Source organism: Cucumis sativus, unplaced genomic scaffold, assembly GCF_000004075.3.
Source record: "Cucumis sativus cultivar 9930 unplaced genomic scaffold, Cucumber_9930_V3 scaffold87, whole genome shotgun sequence".
Lineage (NCBI taxonomy): Eukaryota > Viridiplantae > Streptophyta > Magnoliopsida > Cucurbitales > Cucurbitaceae > Cucumis > Cucumis sativus.
The window spans coordinates 109,175-131,912 of NW_022279578.1; the positions used below are offsets into that span (position 1 = coordinate 109,175).

A 22,738-nucleotide genomic window follows, 5' to 3' on the forward strand; every position below is an offset into this window, starting at 1 on the left:
AGAAGCTAACCAAACAACATAGAGAAAGTACATTTGTATCACTAATCAATATTTGAAATGATGACGCAGATTAAATAATACAGAATTCAGAAAGTAGAACTTGCCTGCTAGTTGACTTCAGCTGCTCCCTGAGTTCCTTGAACTTGAGGTTTCTCATGTTCTCAACAGTGAAAACAAAAACTGAGTTGTAATTTTTCCACACCCTGCCTGATCGATTCCACCATTGATTTCTTGTGGTCCCTTCCTTTTCTTTCTTTGTTTTTGATAAAGTAACTGCATTTATCCCACGAACAATTAGATAGAAGACTTAAAACACTAATCTGCATAGGACTAAGTTCATATTTTTCCTCTTTAAAACACTAATCTGCATAGGACTAAGTTCACATTTTCCCTCTTTCTTTTTAAGTTAAAAACCACATGAGTTTGACAATGATTACTACCACCACAAGTCATTTAACTTCTTCAACTGCCTCATACTTTTCACAAGAAACTGCGTCATACAAATTAACCCATAATAAAGCTATCCAAATTCCGAACCCCATCTGATTGGTTTCTGAAATCAGTAACTCTCATGGAAGGAAAACTTGGACAGACTGATGCAGAAATTGAGAATGAAAGTTAGAAAAAGATTCTTGCACTAGAATCGTTGTTCCCTGCCATTCTCGAAACAGCCTGAATAGTCATGTTAAGAACACCGAGCCCTGCACTAAAGTTGAAAGAGGGGAAAAAACAGCATGTTGAAACAAATGAAGGTTAAACCAAAAGGATTGAACTATAGTTTCCAAAGTTTTCATCTCTTATATTCACGTAATAGTAATAGTAATAGTAATAGTAATTCCTCTTTCAAACAACCACTTTTGTTTCAACAAAGAGGACAAGGCTTATGATCCCTAAATCGTTAGCAGTATTGCTATTTGGAGAAAATGTTAAAGTTAAACAGCTGACAATACCTTCCAGCCCCTACCACTACTATCTTTTGGTTAACAAAATCACTCAATGGCCGCCCTTGAGCTCTCACAGTTCCCAATAGGCCAACGAGAGCAACACCAGCAGTTCCCTTTATGAAATGAAATAAACGAAAACGAATGTCCTTTTAAGTAATTATCAACTGCATTAATACATCATCAACTACTCACTTGTATGTCATCGTTGAACATGCAGAACCTCTTACGATAACGTTGTAATGTTTCAAAAGGCCATTTCATTTGAAAATCCTCAAACTGGCATCATTCAAAATCAAATTACGAGATTACGATACTGATTACTGGCAGTGAACACAGTTAAAAATTTGATATCTTAACCAATAAACCTGAACAATAGCTTTAGGCCAACATGTATGCACGGCTTCCATAAAATCATCAACAATTGATAGATACTCTTCTCCCTCCAATCTAGGTATTCCTATTCCCTGAACTCCAAGGTCACCGAGGCCAAGAATACGACTTCCATCTGTCAAGACAATCATGTCAACCTGTAGTTGGAAGAAGAAAATACAATGAACTTCAAATATGGTGTTGTTGGAAATTAAAAAGATTTTCATTTTTATTTTGCTCAAAATCAATGCTCTTGAGCTTTTAATGTCCCGAGAAATGTGAAAGTTTCCCAATATATCGTGTATGGAAGTTTAAACTTTTCAAAGAAAACAAGGGTGATCAACATACAAAAGCCTCCTGTGGTTAGGCCATAAGTGAAGTTTCCCCTCATTTTTTATGGGATTTTCTGATGTATATTGCATATGTTGTTTGTTTTTTTTAGCTCTTAATTGTCTCGCTGTTTTACGTTTTACATTTGCAACTATCTCTTTTGTTTCTTTGGTACGCACACAAGAACCGGTGGGGTAACCTTTCTATGGTTCTAGACTTAGTTTCTAAGTTTGACTGCTCCCTTCGGAGTGACAACAAGCCTCGTTTTCCCCTACTATGGAACGGGGAGGATTCCTCCTCTTTTCAAAGCCCTCGTCAAACTCAATGCTAAGTTTGACTGCTCCCTTCGGAGTGACAACAAGCCTCGTTTTCCCCTAGTGCGGAACGGGGAGGATTCCTCCTCTTTTCAAAGCCCTCATCAAACTCGATGCTATGTCTAGAACGCTAAGAGTAGGTGGTCTGGTTTTGGTTAGGCCATAAGTGAAGTTTCCCCTCATTTTTTATGGGATTTTTCTGATGTATATTGCATATGTTGTTTGTTTTTTTTAGCTCTTAATTGTCTCGCTGTTTTACGTTTTACATTTGCAACTATCTCTTTTGTTTCTTTGGTACGCACACAAGAACCGGTGGGGTAACCTTTCTATGGTTCTAGACTTAGTTTCTAAGTTTGACTGCTCCCTTCGGAGTGACAACAAGCCTCGTTTTCCCCCTACTATGGAACGGGGAGATTCCTCCTCTTTTCAAAGCCCTCGTCAAACTCAATGCTAAGTTTGACTGCTCCCTTCGGAGTGACAACAAGCCTCGTTTTCCCCCTAGTGTGGAACGGGGAGGATTCCTCCTCTTTTCAAAGCCCTCATCAAACTCGATGCTATGTCTAGAACGCTAAGAGTAGGTGGTCTGGTTTTGGTTAGGCCATAAGTGAAGTTTCCCCTCATTTTTTATGGGATTTTTCTGATGTATATTGCATATGTTGTTTGTTTTTTTTAGCTCTTAATTGTGTCACTGTTTTACGTTTTACATTTGCAACTATCTCTTTTGTTTCTTTGGTACGCACACAAGAACCGGTGGGGTAACCTTTCTATGGTTCTAGACTTAGTTTCTAAGTTTGACTGCTCCCTTCGGAGTGACAACAAGCCTCGTTTTCCCCCTACTATGGAACGGGGAGGATTCCTCCTCTTTTCAAAGCCCTCGTCAAACTCAATGCTAAGTTTGACTGCTCCCTTCGGAGTGACAACAAGCCTCGTTTTCCCCCTAGTGTGGAACGGGGAGGATTCCTCCTCTTTTCAAAGCCCTCATCAAACTCGATGCTATGTCTAGAACGCTAAGAGTAGGTGGTCTGGTTTTGGTTAGGCCATAAGTGAAGTTTCCCCTCATTTTTTATGGGATTTTTCTGATGTATATTGCATATGTTGTTTGTTTTTTTAGCTCTTAATTGTGTCACTGTTTACGTTTGCAAGTCTCTCTATTCTTTCTTTGATATGCAATGTGGTAACTAGGTCTTGCTAGAACCGGTGGGCTAACCTTTCTATGGTTCTACACTTAGTTTCTAAGTTTGACTACTCCCTTCGAAGTGGCAACAAGTTTTGTTAATGTCCACCCTTTTCTAAAGGGATTCAGTTCATTGTGGCTAGACAAACGGCTCCTAACTCATGTTATTTATTAAAACCATCTCAATTTCTAAAGAGTACCTCCTATCCTTTTTTAACTCTATCTAGGCTAGGTTTGGACTAAGCGCATCATAGGTAAGTCACGGCAAAGCAACAAAGGAAGACAAAGCTAGAAAAGTATCCATGCACTTATTTATTATATACATGCAATCAAGCATTCACAACACACATACCATTTTCTCAATCAAGCATTCACATCTCAACAAGATATCGCTAAAAAGGGACGTAAACCAAAAAAGACGGCAGCTTATTCTCAAATTTCAGCACATATAATCATCAACATTCAGAATTTTACATCACAAACCCAAGCTCAGTGGTCAAGGGTTGCCGGTCATGCTTTTTATGCAAGATCTAAGTAAGCTAATAAGGTATAATGCTCCTTATTGTAAGGAAATTTTTTTTAGAAATTTTGAAATTTGGGCAAAACATTTGAACCCCCAAGTTTAGACTAAACATGTAAGCTATTGCCCACCCCACTTAAAAAATTGCAAGCTTTTGAAAATCAATATAAAGGGAGAAGAATAAGGGGGAACTTTGGACTCCCCTGGAAGGATCGACATCCTTGACTTTGGTTTGAAGCTTGCATGGATAAACCTCTTCATTTTTTTTCATTGATTAATTATCCTTGTTCCTGAAAATCAAAGGAAATTCTCTCAATTTCATTTATTACTAAAATTAGGATAATTATAGTAACTGTATTTTTAACTCTTTTGGTAGTTTATGTCTTGAGTGTGTTTTCAATGGTATTTCTATATAAAGTACAAAGTTTAGGGGTATTTGTATAATGGAACCTCTTTAACAAAAAAATAAATAAATTCAAACCCATGAAGTCTAACTAACCGAACACAATTAGATTTCTAGTAGCAGTAATTTACCACAGAAACAGAAATCAAAGGTTAGAAAATAATTTAATGGCATTTCTATAAATTTATCACATGATCTTTCTTCTTTTTTTTCTTTCCTTTTTTGATAAAACTCTAACCATGTAGTTAAGCTTCTACTTGTAGCAGTTAATTAAAATAGAGACAGAAACTATAGATTAACAAAAACAATTGGAAGGCCTCTCGATCAATTTAATGCACAATAAGTTCATAATTGTGTGTTTTTGGAAGTATGAAAAACGAAAAATCGCTATTTTCGCTAAAGGAGAAACCTCTTCATTCCTCTTTCGTTGATTATTCATCCTTGTTCTTCAAACCTCAAGCCTTAAAAATTGAGGAAGTAGAGGAAATTCTCTCAATTTACTTTAAAGGAAGGATCATGTTCTCTCCTACAAAGGGTGTCTTTCTAATTTTCTTAACTTTATGACTTAATACGGTACTGTTGTATAATGCAAATCCATATAGAAGAAACACCATTTATAGCACAGCCAAGGAAAATGAAGATTCAATATAATGTACTGCAATAAAATTAAAATACTAAAGAATGTGCTAGGATGTTAGCGTAAGCAAAAAGTAAAATCAATGGCAAAAGAAGGGAAAAATTGAAGGGCATCAACAAAAAATGTAACCTTTAAGTTGCTATTTCCTTATCTTGTTCTCGCAGAAGATCATCCTTGGCCCAAGCCTGTGAAGAAATTATGAATAAAAGGGTTAGTGAAGAAAAAAGCAGATCATTACAAAACATTCTTATGTAAGCACATCAAGCATGAGGGGGAAAAAAAAAACACACTGCGTCGTTGTCTAATTTAATTGATTGCAATTCCCTATCTTTATCTTCTATTTCCCTTTCCAGTTTGCGAATAGCCTGGTCTCTTTCACCAATGTGGACGACGGTGAGAGATCAGCATGTTGTTGTGAAACAATCGTGAGAGGCAGGGTATCGCAGTCGTCGTGTTGGGTTTCAACGTGGCTTTCGTAGTCGTGCTAGAGCGCACTAGAGAGCAAAATGAATTAGATTGAAAGAGGCCGAAAATGGGGGAAAATATTTAGAGGGAACTTAAATATTTATTTCCCGCTTTTTCTTTGTTGTTCTTTTCCACATCCCATTTAAAATAATGGGCTATTAAAAGTTCATTTTGGTGTAGTGCTATTTGTGTCTCGGATCATCCATTTTCGTTCAAACTACTTTAAAGATACAAGTATGATAACAACACGATCGAAAGAATTGGTCTATGCAACTTCAACCTACGTGGCTTTATCAGGTTCACACACACAATGAGTGACTTTCCTTCGTTTGGATCCATTTCGAAAATTGTACTCTATGGCCCAAAATGAAAGGCCCATCGTCTATTTACTCAAATCCTAGCAATAATTTATTCTCACTTAAAATTTTAAACGTATATGGAAAGTCCACAATGCTCGACCCAAAATTAACTTATAAAAATACCAAACCATAGTCTTGCCTATTTGGTAGTTAATTTGAGTCTCAAAGCCCGACCCCAATTACAAGAACACTCTCTCATGAGAGACCCCATTATAAGAACACATTCTCAAAGTTTTTAACCACTCACATTTTTTATCCACTCTCCAACTAGATAATACAGAAGGAATTTAATTAGAGTAATCACACTAAAACTTAAAATGTTTATAAGTGAGAATTTCTAAATAAATGAAATAGGTTTCTTTTATAGTCTTTGAGTCAAACTTTTCTATAAAAAAAATCGATGTGAGATAACCACATCTTGCCAAACCCAATACTTAAAAACAAACAAATCAAATCATTATTTTTACAAAAAAAAAAAACTAAAAAAATGCAAGTCGATTCCTATTTATTAAAATAATAAAGAAAACCAGTTACCAAAATCGATGTTTTCCCCCAAAAGCTCTAATAGCTAAGGAACTCAACAAGTTCTACTTGACCTAACTAACTTGACTCTATATTTTTTATGAGCTTTTTTTAATGCATATTGCATATGTTTTTTTTTATAATTGTTGATTGTCTCACTTTTTTATGGTCTGCATTTACGAGCCTCTTTTCTTTCTTTGTTATGAACTGCGGTAACTAGGCGTTGCTAGAACCGATGGGGTAACATTTCTATGGTTCTACACTTAGTTTCTAAGTGTGATTGCTCACCTCTAATTTTCAAAACACTTAATTTCTAAGCACATACAATGTTCACCTAGAAAAAAATGAAAATTGTTGTAGTTAAGATCAAAACTAAATAGTTATGAAATAAGACATAAGAGATTTGATTTTAACAACCTTCCCGTTGTACTTGGGATCCACTCTGGCTTTGTGCTGGAAAATTGGTTTGGAGCTGATCGTAAGCTTTCAGTTGCTCTTCTGTAACCTTTAGATACTCATCAAAGCTATAAGCTTTGCTTCCCAACGAAGAATCTTCTACTATTACAATACATAAGAAAATTCTATTTCATAAACCCTGTATCATAATTGAGGCTGGTAGAATGATTATTCTATAACCTTACCGATAGTTTCATTCTTAACATTCATAGACACGATGCATGGCAGCTATCCAATTCTATTTCATGTTCTCGAGAATGGCTCGGTTTAACAATAATGTTAATTTTTGTTTTCTATTTTAAAATAATAACGCTGCTTACTAATCTTTTTTTTTCCATTTGGCATTCTACTTTTTCTACTCAGCTTTCTTTCCCTAGTGATAACAAATAATACGGGTGATAAAAAACTTAATCACTCACTTGGTTCAGCCACCGAAAGCCCTTCTGCTTTAGAAATAGAAGATGGGTTTGAGTAGGTAGATTTACTTGCATTGTATGTGTTGTTCATTGAACTCTCAATTTCATCGAGACCAATTTCTCACTCAAACATGGTCTTGCATTCTCTAGAAACGTCCTACAAACAAAAATAAAGAACAAAAAACTACAATAAGGTCTATGAAAAAGTTATAAAGGAAAATCTCAAAAACTGATATGTAAGTCATAACAACCTTAAGTTCTCTTATCGTGGGTTAAAATGCACGTAAGGTTTTTCCAAGAGTCCGAGCAACCAGCATGTAAATAAGTTAAGTCAACTAAATTTGCTATAAATTTACTCGTATTAACATTATCATTGTTATAGACTTGACAACTTCAAATTTATCAATATAAAATATGCTTTAACAAAACGTACCTTGAGGTTCCTCCAACCTTATTAAAAAAGCAAATAATCCAACAATTTAACAAATTTATAGTGCATATTATGTATATCAATTGATCACAACAAAATAAGATCAAACAAATACCCATGAGTAATATTTAGCCACCAAATGAATAATGATGAAAACCTGAAAACAAAACCGAGAAAAAAAAAAGGAAACAATTCATCAACAAAACAAATTTAGGGGACTAAAAAATTGCTTACCTTATTACACACTTCAAAATATTAAGAGAAGTGGAGGGAAAAAACCAACCAATAATCAAAAAATAAACTTCAACACAAATAGCCATAAATTTTCTTCTTTAAAGGTATCACAAATAAGTCCATCAGTAATAACAAAATAAAAAAGGGCAATGTGCAAGAATTCTGCAATCGTAAAGCTATGCTAAAGGCAGTATGAAATCAAACTTGAGCACTAACAAGAAAATTTGCAAAACAAAAATTACTAGACATCATTAACTAAAGTACGAGCACAACAATGAATGTGTAACCTCCGCAAGAGCAAACCCGAATGGAGAAGAACATGAAGAAATATATAAATAGAAGAAACATAAAAGACAAACATGAAACACATGGAAACATACAAAGGGGATAAATAAAAGTACAATTATGAAGTGATGAAGCACAAATACAGGTACCAACAGAACTAGAATACAAGTCTTACCCTATCTCGACTGTCGAGGAGTGTTAACCAACCGTCGGAAGGTTGGTTTTATTTTTTAGAAAAAATTAATGTTGTCTGAATTCTTTTTCAAGCCACTAACCAGCCCCTCCTTATCTATGATCGGCGATCAACTCCTCAACCTCTAATTACATTTAAAAGAGTGATGCGAACATTGTGTGAAATCCCAAACCTTTGATGGATCCCACCATCACTCTCTTTCTATCCCCTTCAAAACCTCATTATTTTCAAGAGAGGCCTCAAAGCTTCTTCCAATTAACATAAAAGAAGAATGAAAGAGAAGGAGAGAAAGGGAAAGTGGTTCAAAAGCTATGGAAAAAAAGTAAAAGAACATGGTCTACTCATTGGCACATCTTACACAGATGATAATGTTAGGGCAAGGCAATGAGAGACAGAATGCTTTTGGAGCCTTCTCCTCTACTTTCGAAGATTTTAATAAACTAAAATATGCAAATGTTACAAGAAAGATCTTTGGAGATTTGAAATAATCCAAAATAAAGAAAAAGGAAAACCCAATATGTACAAATTTCAGAATCTAAAACTTGAAAAGTGATTGAATGATGAGATATGTTTGTACAATCAATTATAGAGACAGTGAAATATTAAAAAAAAATGAAACGTACCAAGATAAAAAGAATAGCAACTAGTATTATGACCTTTGTATGTCTTCAAAATACAAACATCAAAATGAATCAAGAGATCTACCACACAAATAATGGTATCAACACAAATAAAGCAATTGTTTTATTAACAATATTTGAGTACAATTAAACTAAGCATGCTATTGTCCTTGACAAATTTACATTCTTCTAATCGAACAAAATCTGACCTTTAAATAGTGATAGAAACTGAAGATGAAAGCAAGTTCAGCTACAACTTCAGACCGTGATATATATGACAGAACCTATAAAAAGAAGAGTACCTAACTATATATACACAGAGGAGATCTGACGCTTACTAGCACATCGGAGGCTCAATCGATTTATATTTAATTGAAAAACAATACCTATATTTTAATGCATACACATTGAATAGCCCCTGTTTCAATCCAATTTACAAAACTACCTCCATAAAATTACATAATGGGGGAAGTTCGACCGGATGCACTGTGCTTTACCAAACCACATGAAATTATTAGAACATAGTTCATTCAAGTAACTTTCTATTCAATAATTGAAACAAATGGAAAGAGGACAATTGAATATTAAATAAAGATGGAATTAATTGGGAACTCACGGAGTAATGCGATTCGTTCGGGGCTCACCGCTGGAGTTGAAAGAGAGACAAGGATTAGAAAGGAAAGGAAGAGGAGCGTCTGATAATCCAGCGGATTCTTTGATGAGTGGAGTAGTAGTAGTAGTAGTGGAGGTTCCAAGGACATTGAAGTCAATCCGGTGAGAGTGAGGGAATCCAGAAGGTTGAGGTTGAAGAGAGTAGAAATTGCAACCAAAATCGGTGAGGATGGTGGAATCGAAATTGCGAGGAAGGGAATCAAGGTCGAAAAGAGAATCAAAGAGCATCACAGGTCGAAGTAGAGGAGGAATCAACACTGGTTAAACTGGTTTTGGTTGTACGAACAAAGAAGAATTAGGGTTTGAGAAGAGAAAGGGAAAATGGAGTGTACGAACAAAGAAGAAGAAGAAGAAATGGAAAGGACGCGCTAAGAGAAGAAGATGGAGATGGATGGGTGAAATGGGTATGATAGGGTTTCGAAAATGGAGTGTACGAAGAAATGGAAAGGACGCACTGAGAGAAGAAGATGGAGATTGGATCCGCGACTGAGAGAAGAAGATGGAGATTGGATCCGCGACTAAGAGAAGAAGATGGAGATTGGATGCGCGACTAAGAGAAGAAGATGGAGATTGGATCCGCGACTAAGAGAAGAAGATGGAGATTGGATCCGCGACTAAGAGAAGAAGATGGAGATGGATCCGCAAAATGGGTATGATAGGGTTTCTGTTGAGAGATAGGCCAAAGAAGACAAGAGAGCAAGAGAGAAGGGGGGAGGAGAGGGAGACTTGGCCGTTAGAGAAGAGGAGAAAGAAATTTGAAATGAGAGAGACTGTACATGTAGGGTTTTTATTAGATTTTTTTTTTTTTAATTTTGCTTAAATGGATTTAGAGAATTAATTATCTCGTTCACCGACTCATATTAGCGGTCCATTGGTCCATTGTTTTGTCCTTTTTTTTTCAACAAACAATCATATTTTTTTACAATATAGGACTAAAAAAGATAACTAATTTATATATATATATATATACATACAACATTCTCACCTACAAAGGGTATGTTTCTAATTTTCGTAACTTTATGCCTTAATATGGCAGTGTTGTATAATGCAAATCCATAATAGAAGAAATATCATTTACAGAAGAACCAAGAAAAATGAAGATTGAATATAATGTACTTTAATAAAATTAAAACAGTTGGAGAGTCTTTGCATTCTTATATTGTACTAAGGATTTACATCGTTATTCATCAATAAAGTTTACTATTGAAATACTACATACTGGAGTTCCAACACAAACAGATGAAGAAAACAAAAGCACCGAAGGAAATGACAACAAAGCACCAAAGAACCAAAACCAAAAACAACATATCCAAAACAGCCCCACAAAACAGGGAGAAAAAACAACACAGAGAGAACAACTTTTCCACCTCAAAGCTCATAGCTCTTTAAAATATTTAAATAAGAAAGTTTAACACTTCAAAATCATTGATTCTGTGGATATGAAAAGAAATTGACCAAACATTAATTCCAAAATCACAATTACAAATACGTTTGAATGTTCGATTTGACAAGAAGATATCCTAAACACGGCAGAAAAGTGTGAGAGAAGGGGAGAGGAGGGAGAAAGTAGAGAGAGAGAGGCAGAAGTTAGAGAATAAGTTGGGGGAAGAAATTTGAAATGAGAGAGAGAGAGAAGGGGAGAAGAGAGAGAAAGTAGAGAGGAGCCGTTAGAGAAGAAGTGGGGGAAGAAATTTGAAATGAGAGAGAGAGAAGGGGGGAGGAGGGAAAAAGTAGAAAGGAGTTAGAGAAGAAAAGCCCATTTAAGAAACATTTGAATTATTTGTCATAAAGCCCATTTAAAACGCAAAAAAAAAAAAAAATAGAACTAAAACAAATATTTTGTTTTTAAAAATTAGACTAAAAAAATCAAATTTCAAAGAGAAAAACTTAAAGGTAAAAAAATTGTCTAATAAGAACCATTAACTAAAAGGGTAACCCGTAAAGCAACAAAATTTTCAGTAAAGTTAGCAAAAAAAAAAATTTGTTTTTCAAATAATTATAATCCAAAATTTTCAAAAAATGTGAAATTTCATTTAACAAGACAAGAAATTGTGAACATTATTTTCTAATTTGGCCATGGATGAAAGTATGAAGCTTTTGTATAAAGAAGGTTTCGATAAAAAAAAAAGTAAAATAACAACTTACTTTGTCTACTCTAATTTGAGAGAGGAGTCCACGTTAGAAAAAAAGGATCCTACGGCTACGAAGCTTTTGCTTATTGTTTTTCTCTCTCTGCAAAAGGGAGCTCATGTTCAGCATATCATTTCAATGGCAGCTGGTAGAATATGGAATTTCCTTGGAAGAAACCCCAAGTGTTCCCCATCAGATTGAACATATATGCTGCCGCTGCAAGAAACTTCTTCCACTTCGATCGAACGAACGCTGCTTGAACAACAAAACAATAAACTGATGATAGTTGCATTGCAGACGAACAAGCTCAGAAGCAGAAATAGGAAGTTTTGATTGAGAAAAGGGCATCATTGCCAAACAATGAATTTTAATGAGGTGGAGCTGAAATGTGAAATCATGCTCAATCATATGTTCAACCATGGATGAGTTACATTGATATCGATTAATTGAGTTCATCAACGTTGACAAAGATTTAACAAGGAAAAAAGGATAATCATATAACTTTCTAATTTTGGTTGAGGATACATCAGAATGCCAGAAGTAAGAAGGTTTAACAATATTACTTTTCTTAGGGCTTCTCTGCTAGGTAAATAAAGCATCTCCATATAAGTTTGAGTGTAAGTTTTTCTCAAGCAAAAACTTGACAGAAATGAAAATCACAATGCTCCATGCAAATCCAGTTCAATTATAGTTTCTTCACCTCTGCTTCCACAAGTCTCCAACATAAAACAGACCGTTGGAGAGAGAAAATTGAAATACAAAATGGAAAATCTAGGCACATTATAATTTTTAAAGAGATGACTAACCTTCTTGATGTTACGTTTTTCACCGTCAAATATGTCCCATTGTATATTTTGTGTAAATTCAGAATAAAGTCATACCACTTGAAATCCTGAAGAATTACTACCTGCAAAGAAAAGCATCACATAGTTAAGAAGACAAGGAAGGAAAAAGTGATCAAATAAAATCCCACAGAAACGAATTATACCTCTAGACTCCTGTTGGAAGGATCGGCATTTGGCACAATTTTCATACCACCGCCAAAGTATTTAGCATTTCCAATGCATAGAGCAGTTACTTGTGGATACAGCTCCCATTCACCGTCATCAACCTGTGAGTTATGGCATTCTACATAGATGAAATTAAATAAAGATGGTAAAAATGCAGTCACTGCCCCCTCCAAAATGGTCTACATTTTGAAACCACCTTGAGACGAATAGGATCGGTATTAGGGGTTATTTGGGTATTGAGGGCATAAATAGTTAGGGAGTGGGTTACATTTGGTTATAAATAGAGGGATAGGGGAATGGAGAAGAGAAGCAATATTTGGGTTTTAGGGCTTGAGATTGTGATCTCAAGAAGGGAGGATCCAAGTACCTCGAATAACTTGATTTATTGTTTAAATCTATTATCTTTTAGTTTAGGGATTGGAAAGAGAAGGATTGTGGAGTTTGTGATAATATTTTGGTACACTGGAGCTGGAAACAAAGAATATTAAAAAACACATACTGTTATACACAGTCTGATAATAATACGAATCACTAGCTTTTCTTCTTCTTTTTCTTTTTCTTCTCCTTTAATTTTTGTTATGGGTTTTGTATTGAGTTTTGTGTTTTAGATTGTGAAGTATGGGGTAGCTAAACTCTTAATCCTAGGGATAGATGAAGACAAAGTTTATGAATTACTCTTTGTAATGCATCTGATTATTTGCTCTTAATCTTTTCATGTTTTTATGTGAATAACGTTTATAATATCTTGATCACAGATTAATTGTTGATTGGCCATGAACCCTAATCTTTGCATGACTAGAGTAGTTATGAACATGGAAAGAGATAATTAAGGATCCCTGAGGAGGTTGTTGAAAGAAGTGGACCTAAAAACTTTTGTTTATTAATAAAAAGAAAAATGAACAGAGATTCATCTTCAACAGGGGTCTTGATGTTTAATTTAATTTAAATTGTGTATGAATTTTTAATTACGAGAATTTTCATATGTTGCAAGAGCACTATAGCCAAGGTATAGAGTGAGAGGGATAAGGTTTATATGTCTTAGAGAATGGAAAGATGGAATTTGTGCTAAAATTATTAGTGTTCCAAATACAATTATGAATTGGGTATAGTTGCATTCCCCCTTCTGGATTGCATAGCACACACCTGAGACTCTGTTTGTGTTTCACTAAAGCCATCACATATGCCCACAGTCCCATCTTCAGTAGTAGAATTGCCCACATCTTCTTTTCTTTCAGCTCTGAGAAAATACAAGACACAAAGGTCACAAAAACCAAGTTACAAAGGCAAAATTGAATTGTGTTCGAACATAATAGTCTTTCTCGAAAAAACACTAAAGCTTGCATTATGCTAAGATCCACTTAGAATACAGGGATATTTAATGGCTAGTTTTTAAAGAAATAACCTACTGCCTTTATTTCCAAACCTGGTTTTTCTAAAATGAAAAAGGAAAACTATATTGGGTGGCAAATTAGTTTAGGTATTTTGCAAAAATGTCTTTAAGGTTTGTGATTTTGAAAATATAGCAAAAATAATCAAATCCAGGCTTTTATATGGGTGGGCTGGACTTTATTTGATCATTTTCACAAATAATAAAGTTATAACTTGTTTTACCATTTTTGCAAATGTCCCATGAAAAAAGTTAATGCTCAAGGATAGCATTTATTTGTGAATACTGGTTTTCAAGCATTGCAAACGGTGTGATTTGAGTTTTATGATTAACACTATTACTCAAACGAACCTATTTTGAAAGAAATTATAAATTATATTGTTCTAGGAAGCAATTCATCAGTAGAGACTAAAAGAATATAAAAAAAATATTTCTCTTATAGTGAAAATAAACTCTTTCATAACGACTTCGTTGAATGGTCTCACTATATTTCCAGGCAGCGACCGTTCTTGTTAAACACTTCAATTCAGCATGGTCTTTCCATAAGAAGATCAAGGAGACAACGGCAAAAATTACCTTTTTGACCACTGGTTAGATAAAGCACCAATTGGAGAAGTTTCTGAATGGTCTTGACCAACAAGCGAACAGTCTGGTAGGAAAATCTGGTACCATTAAGGATTAAACCAAATGCAAACGAAACCAAAAGTTTAAACATAAAAAACATCAATCCTAATAGAAGGATATACTTTTATCGCAGCCAGTCTTTCCAGGTGACTTCTGATCTTGAATCTTAAAAAGAAAGGAAAACAAAAGGATTTGAAGGAAAAAATAAAATAAAAATGGAATGAAGTAATGGAATTGTAGCTCAAACCAGATTTTACCTTAGTTGTCTGCTCCAACAAGTCCTCAATTGCGGAAGCGACATCAGGAACGTGTGAAGTTACTACAGAAGAATTTGATGTAGTTTGTTTTGTGGAATTCAAAATGCAGTCAGATTGAGTGGATCTGTTTCCAACAAAAGTGAATGCTTTTCTATGGCTTCGTCAAAGAACTTGCGCTTTTCTTCGTAGAACTTATTCGTTCAGCTGCTCCTATAAAGCTACTGTTAGTTCCAGCTGATTGGTCTCTCGGAATGGCAGAATGGATAGGAAACTGGGATATGCTTTCATTGGCTATCATTGGGGCAGCTTGAGTAGGAAATTGGCTGACAGTGCATAAGCCTGTCGCTCTGTCTTGAGCTTTAACTTCTTTTGGGCGATACAAATCAAGAGAGACAATCTTTCTCTGAAAGTTTTGTATTCAAACAAAATCATTCCATATCTAAGAGAAGAAATATCAACACAATGGGTCTAGAATTCTATCAGGATATGCATGTACGTGAACATATATAATTGAAAAGCAACAAAATCGCAAAGGTACCTGGCTGACACACTCATATATCCATTCAGCTGTAATGCATTGTTTGCCCCATTTACAAGCAGCCTCAAACTTTGTCCCATCGGTGAACTTGCATATTAGATGGGTTACCTTCTTTGTCAGCTTCTCCACAAACTTGGCCCCAAGTACAAAACACAGATTTCTTAACAATACTCTGTCTTTATCATCATATTGTGAAACACAAAATCGTATGTTTTCAAATCCAGGCAAAGGGACACAGCAAGGAAGAGGAGAATAGAGAATGTGCCCATTGGTATCCCACAAACATCCATCCTTCATAACGAGTTTATTTGAAATAGTCAGTAAACAAATAAAAACAAGATAAATATTCAATTCTCATTTCAAATATCAGTTTAAGATATTGAACATAATTAGGTTACGAAATAAATAATAAATATAAAATTAAAATTAAAAATCATCAGTAGTATCAAATTTCATAAAAAATGTTCTCACTTTTCCTCTTCTCATTAAGAAAGGTTCATCAAGACAAGTTCCATCTGTCTTGATATTTTTACCACCGTCCATCCTTGTTATTTTGTTCCAAACTGCATTAGAATCTTTGTTGAAATCGCTAGAATCACTGTAACCAAATTTCAAATGTGGATAATGATAGGTTCTTTGAGAAAATCAAGCACGAGCAAAATTATTGTGTTAGAATTCTTCTTTTGAATCACTTGAATCAGAACTCCAATTCTTCATTTGGGAGGAAATTTGAGTTTCTTGCCTATACCAACTAGCCAACTAGTATATTTTTTCTTCACCTGTCTTCCTTGATGTGTACAAATGCATCCATGCAAAATTAGGATGAATTTCTTTCTTCTTCTTTTCTTTTTTAATTTTAAGGGTTCCCCCAGTTAGATGTGTGTTGTTTAGCAATGCGAACAACTCACAAGGCTCCCTCTTCTGATCAGCATCACGAAAAAATTTCCAATTTTCCACCGATGGCAATCAAAGTTGGTCCAAACGTTTGCTCTAATACCGATAACAATTTGGTGTAGACCAAATGAGAGAATTTTATTAATATTTAAATTTGTGAATACAAGAAGACAAGTACTCTATTAAAATCAAACTAATCCTAATTAATAAAAGAAACTAATCCTAATCCTAATATATTAAGAATTTGACCATAATACCCTAATTCCTACTCCATAAAAAATCTTATGAGTTATAGTTCGTTCTTTAGTCCTCTTGTAATCAAGTTGACGAAAATGGTGGCAATTTTAAAAAAAAAATTACTATAATTGATAGAGTTATAGTTCACAAAAAGAAAAATGGCCACACACCTGAGACTCTGTTTGTGTTTCACTAAAGCCGTCACATATGCCCACAGTCCCATCTTCAGTAGTAGAATTGCCCACATCTTCTTTTCTTTCAGCTCTGAGAAAATACAAGACACAAAGGTCTCAAAAACCAAGTTACAAAGGCAAAATTGAATTGTGTTCGAACATAATAGTCTTTCTCGAAAAAACACTAAAGCTTGCATTATGCTAAGATCCACTTAGAATACAGGGATATTTAATGGCTAGTTTTTAAAGAAATAACCTACTGCCTTTATTTCCAAACCTGGTTTTTCTAAAATGAAAAAGGAAAACTATATTGGGTGGCAAATTAGTTTAGGTATTTTGCAAAAATGTCTTTAAGGTTTGTGATTTTGAAAATATAGCAAAAATAATCAAATCCAGGCTTTTATATGGGTGGGCTGGACTTTATTTGATCATTTTCACAAATAATAAAGTTATAACTTGTTTTACCATTTTTGCAAATGTCCCATGAAAGAAGTTAATGCTCAAGGATAGCATTTATTTGTGAATACTGGTTTTCAAGCATTGCAAACGGTGTGATTTGAGTTTTATAATTAACACTATTACTCAAACGAACCTATTTTGAAAGAAATTATAAATTATATTGTTCTAGGAAGCAATTCATCAGTAGAGACTAAAAGAATATAAAAAAAATATTTCTCTTATAGTGAAAATAAACTCTTTCATAACGACTTCGTTGAATGGTCTCACTATATTTCCAGGCAGCGACCGTTCTTGTTAAACACTTCAATTCAGCATGGTCTTTCCATAAGAAGATCAAGGAGACAACGGCAAAAATTACCTTTTTGACCACTGGTTAGATAAAGCACCAATTGGAGAAGTTTCTGAATGGTCTTGACCAACAAGCGAACAGTCTGGCGGGAAAATCTGGTACCATTAAGGATTAAACCAAATGCAAAGGAAACCAAAAGTTTAAACATAAAAAACATCAATCCTAATAGAAGGATACACCAATGGGTCTAGAATTCTATCAGGATATGCATGTACGTGAACATATATAATTGAAAAGCAACAAAATCGCAAAGGTACCTGGCTGACACACTCATATATCCATTCAGCTGTAATGCATTGTTTCCCCCATTTACAAGCAGCCTCATACTTTGTCCCATCGGTGAACTTGCATATTAGATGGGTTACCTTCTTTGTCAGCTTCTCCACAAACTTGGCCCCAAGTACAAAACACAGATTTCTTAACAATACTCTGTCTTTGTCATCATATTGTGAAACACAAAACCGTATGTTTTCAAATCCAGGCAAAGGGACACAGCAAGGAAGAGGAGAATAGAAAATGTGCCCATTGGTATCCCACAAACATCCATCCTTCATAACGAGTTTATTTGAAATAGTCAGTAAACAAATAAAAACAAGATAAATATTCAATTCTCATTTCAAATATCAGTTTAAGATATTGAACATAATTAGGCTACGAAATTAATAATAATATAAAATTAAAATTAAAAATCATCAGTAGTATCAAATTTCATCAATAATGGCAGTTTCTACGCCAGCTATCCATTCAAAATTGGCTTCAAAGCCGTAATTTAACGCATTTAACAGAAGTGTGCATCAATACTTTCTCAATTCCAGAGAAAAATATATAAGAAGCATCTATTTGTTTGGCACAGGGATGGAGTGCAAACCTTTGGAGTTCAAGGGACAGTCATAGAAAGACTTCTTCAAATGTTGAACTCCAATTAATTTTGTCAATAAAGAAACCTCTCACACAATGATAGCACTCATATTTCCAAAATGTAGACAGAGTGAAGAAAAAAGAGAACAACCAAATATGTTTTCCAAGATAGACCACCCTTTTCTTTTCAGACCAACCTTAATGGATAGTCTGAGAAGGTAAATTTATGTTACCACCTTCCCCTAAACATCAAAAGGTCAAAATGATAGAACTGATTGAATCTCCATTTTCCAATTTAATAGTATCCACCATTTATGCCAATTGTTCTATACAGATGCAGAGTTAGGGAAACAAGTAGCAGAGCAGAAGCAGAATGAGTCATCGACCAGCCGCATCTGGTGGCCCAAAGGGAAAAAATAAGGATGTGACCATTTGATTGTGTGATGCCAGTTGAGGACAAGATCACGGCCATCACCTCATCAGACCAACAAAGCTGGGGTGGCAGAGACACTTGATGACTCAGTCACTATCACTCAGGACAAGAACAAGATCAACATCAACTCCAATAGCTACTTCTCCAAGAGGAATCTTAAATACTTGGCTAAGAAGAATTTCAAGAAACACAACATTAGAGATTGGCTTTGAGTTATTGCTTCAAACAAGGAGATGAATGTGTACGAATTGAGATACTTTAACATTGCCAAGAACAACGGGCGAGGGAGAAGACTGAGGTTCAAGTCCTATATTTTGGTACCGCCATTTGAGGTAGGATCAGTTGTAGCAGCCCTTTTCATCTAAAGGCTGTTTTAATTTATATTCCCATACCTTGTCTGCTTTTCCTATACATCAGCAAGAGTTCTCGAGTCCAACTCTAATTTACTTTTGATGATTTATTAACTATAAATCTTGCTCACATATTCCCCTTCTTTTGGTTGGTTTGAGGATACCTTTTTTTACACTGGGAGGACAGTTGTTGTAATCTTAGAAAACTGATGTGCGTTTGGTTTTGGAAAAAACAGTATCCATCCTTCATATTATAAGAGCGTGGCTCAACACAAAACTAAAGTCCCTCAAAATTCAAAGCTCCAACCCAAACACAATCCAAACTTGCAGTGGCTAAATGAAACAAAATATGCTATTCAACCTTGTGTGGACTTTTATGTCCAAAAAGGGAAACACAAACAAAACCCAATAGTAGAGCTCTAAAACGGAAATCACAAATAAGACAATTAATTATCGCTTACCTCTAAACATGATCGAACCCGATGACTTGACACATAAGTACTATGAACGTCTGTACTCCTTGGTATCCCACCATGACATTCAACAGTGAAGTGCACTTTCTGCTTCATGTGATCTTCAACAACCTCGCCTCCCCCTTGATTTATCCATTCAACAATTTCAGCTCTCTAGTAGGAGAATTTCAAATATGATCTCAAAATATACATAAAAAATATTTGGGATTATGGAAGTCAAAAGTTGATGCATGTTTGTTAGTGTTCAAAAATAAAATGTAAAAAAAATTTGAAGGCATATTCCTCAAATGAAAAATGAAAATCGTAATTATTTCACATGCTAAATGACATTTGGCACTATCTTAAATTTTTTAGGAAAATTACTCCCCAAGTTTTGGTTTTGAAGAACACGTGTGTTTGGTTCTTGAGTTTTAAAAATGTACATTTTTAGTCTCCAGGTTTAGAAAAATAGACCCATTTGGTCATGCACCTTTTTAGTCTCTAAGTTTATAAAAATTGGTTTAGAAAGTCCCCAATATAACTTTATACATTTTTAAGGTAGAATAACTTCTTCTAAAAATTGGTTTTGAGAGTCTCCAGTATAACATTAAGCACTCAAGGATTAAAAGAGTACATTTTGAAAACTCAAGGACCAATAAACCTATTTCTATAAAATTGGGGACTAAAAAGGTAATTTTTCCATTTTTTTTATATCATTCTCTTAACAGGATCGGAGTGTTAAAGAAACAGTAGATCTAGAATCCTATCTGCACCATTGACTTGCTTTTAAAATCATGGAGTTGGAGCAGTAATGAACTACTCTTTACTCAAGTCAATTGATATTGAATACAGGGCTTCTACTTTGTTATTTTTTTAAAAAATGGATGCTATTTACCACAATAATACATCTAAAACCTAAAGTGCATAGTGTACATTAATCATGCTGTTTGAAATAAGAGGAAAGAATCTTTACAACATACCCGATCTTCTGGAAAGGAACTAGAAAAACAAAATATTTTCCCCTTAAATACACATGATGACTTCCCATTTGAAACCATGAAATCACGCCCCATCTTTTCTCAACTCTTGTTTGTACCATTTGCTACACATTGTTGGCTTTTCTGGGATAATTTCATTTTCCTGTCTCCATTCACTTTTGTTTCACTTTTTTCTTCAATTCTTTCCACTGCTATTGACGTCTTTCCAATGCTAACATGAATATTTCCTTCTGACACATTTGATGGCACGATTGGATGAACATTTGGAACTTTATTTTGATCCATAACAATGGTGCTCATTTTACTAGATGCTGCAAAGTAAACAGCCAGAAAATTTAGAACAAGACAAACAGGCTAGGGATCTCCAAACAAATATTAGTCATGCATCCAAATGAAATGTGCAGTTATTCTGCATGATGGTAGTTTAAGGTTGCTATTCAAAAGACAGATAGCTTAGAATACGAGTCCTGCATATCAAACCTTTAGGAATAAGTTCATCATATGCCATGTGTCTACCAAGAATAGGGATCTCCTTCTTCTGACGGTCACACTCTTCAAGCCAGTTGGATCTAACCACATGAACAACTCCTGAAGTAGCAATATCTCTAACCTCCTTTTTCTCCCTGCCATTTGAAATATGATAAAACTAATTTTCAATTGGGTGGATAGACCATTCAAATGAAATCAAAAAGCTCACAGCACAGGCGAGCTCACAAATTCAAGCAATAAAGTTCACAAAACCTATGTTGCGATTAAAGTAAAAGGATAATTACATTTCTGACGAATCTCCAACTATTATGTGTGTTAATTTGTCATTGAAAACCATGTATCGGGAGCCTCCACCTCTGAGAATCATATTTACAATCTTCCGCATCTCAGAAGCTTCAAACCCAACAACTTTTATTCTACATGCTGACAAATATAGGTCGTTTTCTTCAGACTAAAAGTCATTTGCAAGACAATTAACAGTGTTTTCTTCATTCCTTCCCATCGTGACTGGCACTTCAACATCAACCTCATTTATAAAATTAGAAGCATCTGAAAACATAGACGTGCTCTGTGAAAGAGTAACTTAACATCCATGTCTGAAAACCCAGGACCAGCAACTGCTGTGAATTTTGAATCGGTAAGAAATGAGGACGGTACAGCTTCCAAGTTCCCAATATCCTTTTCTTGGCTATTGTGAGCAGTCAAGCAACCCCTTGTCAATTTATTTGAAGTTCCAGAAACGCTACCAACAGGGTACAGCTCCTCATTAAAACATCCTATCAATTAAAAATGAGAATAAAAGGATTTGAAACAAGTTAGAAACTAATAAAATTATTAGACAAATAACTGCCAACAATTCAAATATCATATCGGTTTTCAAATATACAACCCGAACTACTACCTTTTCTGGCCATGGACTGATCAAACCATTTCCGAGTAACAATATTGATACGGCCCCACGTTCGTGCAACCTTGTACTTGTCACCTTCAGGAGCTTACTTAACCATTAAAGAAAACCTCTTATTCAAACAAGAATATTTAATACCAATAAGTAAACATTCTATGCAACTATTTAGAAATGGATTGTCTATGCAAGTAGCATGCTTGCAATAGCCATACAGATAAACGTTTGTGAGTGTGGTTAGTCATTCCCATCACTTAACCTAACCTAGAAACTAGAGAGATTGTCAAGGGAAAAAAAGTGATCAATTTTGTTCTTAGATGAAAAGATATAACATCTCTAGAGGCGGAAGACAAACCTTATGCAACTCAGTTCTGGTTAGCCTTCCTACATACTTTTGATGTTTGAATGTTTTATTTTGGAAGGAAAGATGGGGGTTGGTTAATCAGTTTCTGGAAGTGGAAGGGCTGTATTTTCTGGAGAGCAGAATTACAGAAGTTGTTCAGTTACTTTAATCTTAGAAAGTGTTTTCCATTATCGTAAACTACTTTTGATGTTTGAATGTTTTATTTTGTACATGGTTATTGTCTGTAATAGTACTTGTTTGTTCTGTGTTTTCAAGACTAGTTTGAGTATTGTATTCTGTAATAGTTTGGTTGCTTAATGAACAAATAAGAACCATTACCTGGTGTTCTATCAGCTTCTCAATCAAGCATTCACATCTCAATAAGGTATTATACATGCAATAAACAATCACAACATACATACCATTTACTCAAACGACCTAAAACATGCTCAAAACGTGTCTAGGTTTCACTTGAACTTTCAAAACGACCTAAAACAGCTTACGTGTAGG

The 22,738-nt window shown here is 34.8% G+C and overlaps 2 protein-coding genes across 20 annotated transcripts; both read right to left on the reverse strand.

Moving 5' to 3' along the window:
• Nucleotides 1-585: 585 nt before the first annotated feature.
• Nucleotides 586-11,588, reverse strand: LOC116406331 (NAD-dependent malic enzyme 59 kDa isoform, mitochondrial-like). Of its 11 annotated transcripts, none has more exons than XM_031890044.1 (10): nucleotides 9,316-9,536; nucleotides 8,881-8,955; nucleotides 7,455-7,496; nucleotides 7,161-7,170; nucleotides 6,913-7,066; nucleotides 6,455-6,595; nucleotides 1,310-1,449; nucleotides 1,137-1,220; nucleotides 951-1,057; nucleotides 586-706 (listed from the first exon to the last, which is right to left on the reverse strand). In XM_031890044.1, exons 5-10 carry the CDS (start codon nucleotides 6,998-7,000, stop codon nucleotides 619-621), a joined length of 648 nt encoding a protein of 215 aa, XP_031745904.1. In that variant the 5' UTR covers nucleotides 7,001-7,066; nucleotides 7,161-7,170; nucleotides 7,455-7,496; nucleotides 8,881-8,955; nucleotides 9,316-9,536; the 3' UTR covers nucleotides 586-618. The 11 variants fall into 11 exon arrangements, with proteins under 11 accessions (XP_031745904.1, XP_031745902.1, XP_031745907.1 ...); XM_031890042.1 differs by lacking the exon at nucleotides 7,161-7,170 and adding an exon at nucleotides 9,058-9,157; XM_031890047.1 differs by lacking the exon at nucleotides 8,881-8,955.
• Nucleotides 11,473-21,530, reverse strand: LOC116406330 (DNA topoisomerase 2-binding protein 1-A-like). Of its 9 annotated transcripts, XM_031890036.1 has the most exons (12): nucleotides 21,266-21,530; nucleotides 20,973-21,115; nucleotides 20,475-20,803; nucleotides 19,504-19,668; nucleotides 17,659-17,949; nucleotides 17,411-17,496; nucleotides 16,591-16,684; nucleotides 15,290-15,580; nucleotides 14,447-14,519; nucleotides 13,627-13,720; nucleotides 12,462-12,584; nucleotides 12,288-12,380 (listed from the first exon to the last, which is right to left on the reverse strand). In XM_031890036.1, exons 3-11 carry the CDS (start codon nucleotides 20,565-20,567, stop codon nucleotides 12,548-12,550), a joined length of 1,224 nt encoding a protein of 407 aa, XP_031745896.1. In that variant the 5' UTR covers nucleotides 20,568-20,803; nucleotides 20,973-21,115; nucleotides 21,266-21,530; the 3' UTR covers nucleotides 12,288-12,380; nucleotides 12,462-12,547. The 9 variants fall into 9 exon arrangements, with proteins under 9 accessions (XP_031745899.1, XP_031745896.1, XP_031745897.1 ...); XM_031890037.1 differs by lacking the exon at nucleotides 12,288-12,380 and having other exon boundaries at nucleotides 12,475-12,601; XM_031890034.1 differs by lacking the exons at nucleotides 12,288-12,380; nucleotides 12,462-12,584; nucleotides 13,627-13,720 and adding exons at nucleotides 14,615-14,659; nucleotides 14,752-15,154 and having other exon boundaries at nucleotides 14,288-14,522.
• Between the last annotated feature and the right edge of the window lie 1,208 nt (nucleotides 21,531-22,738).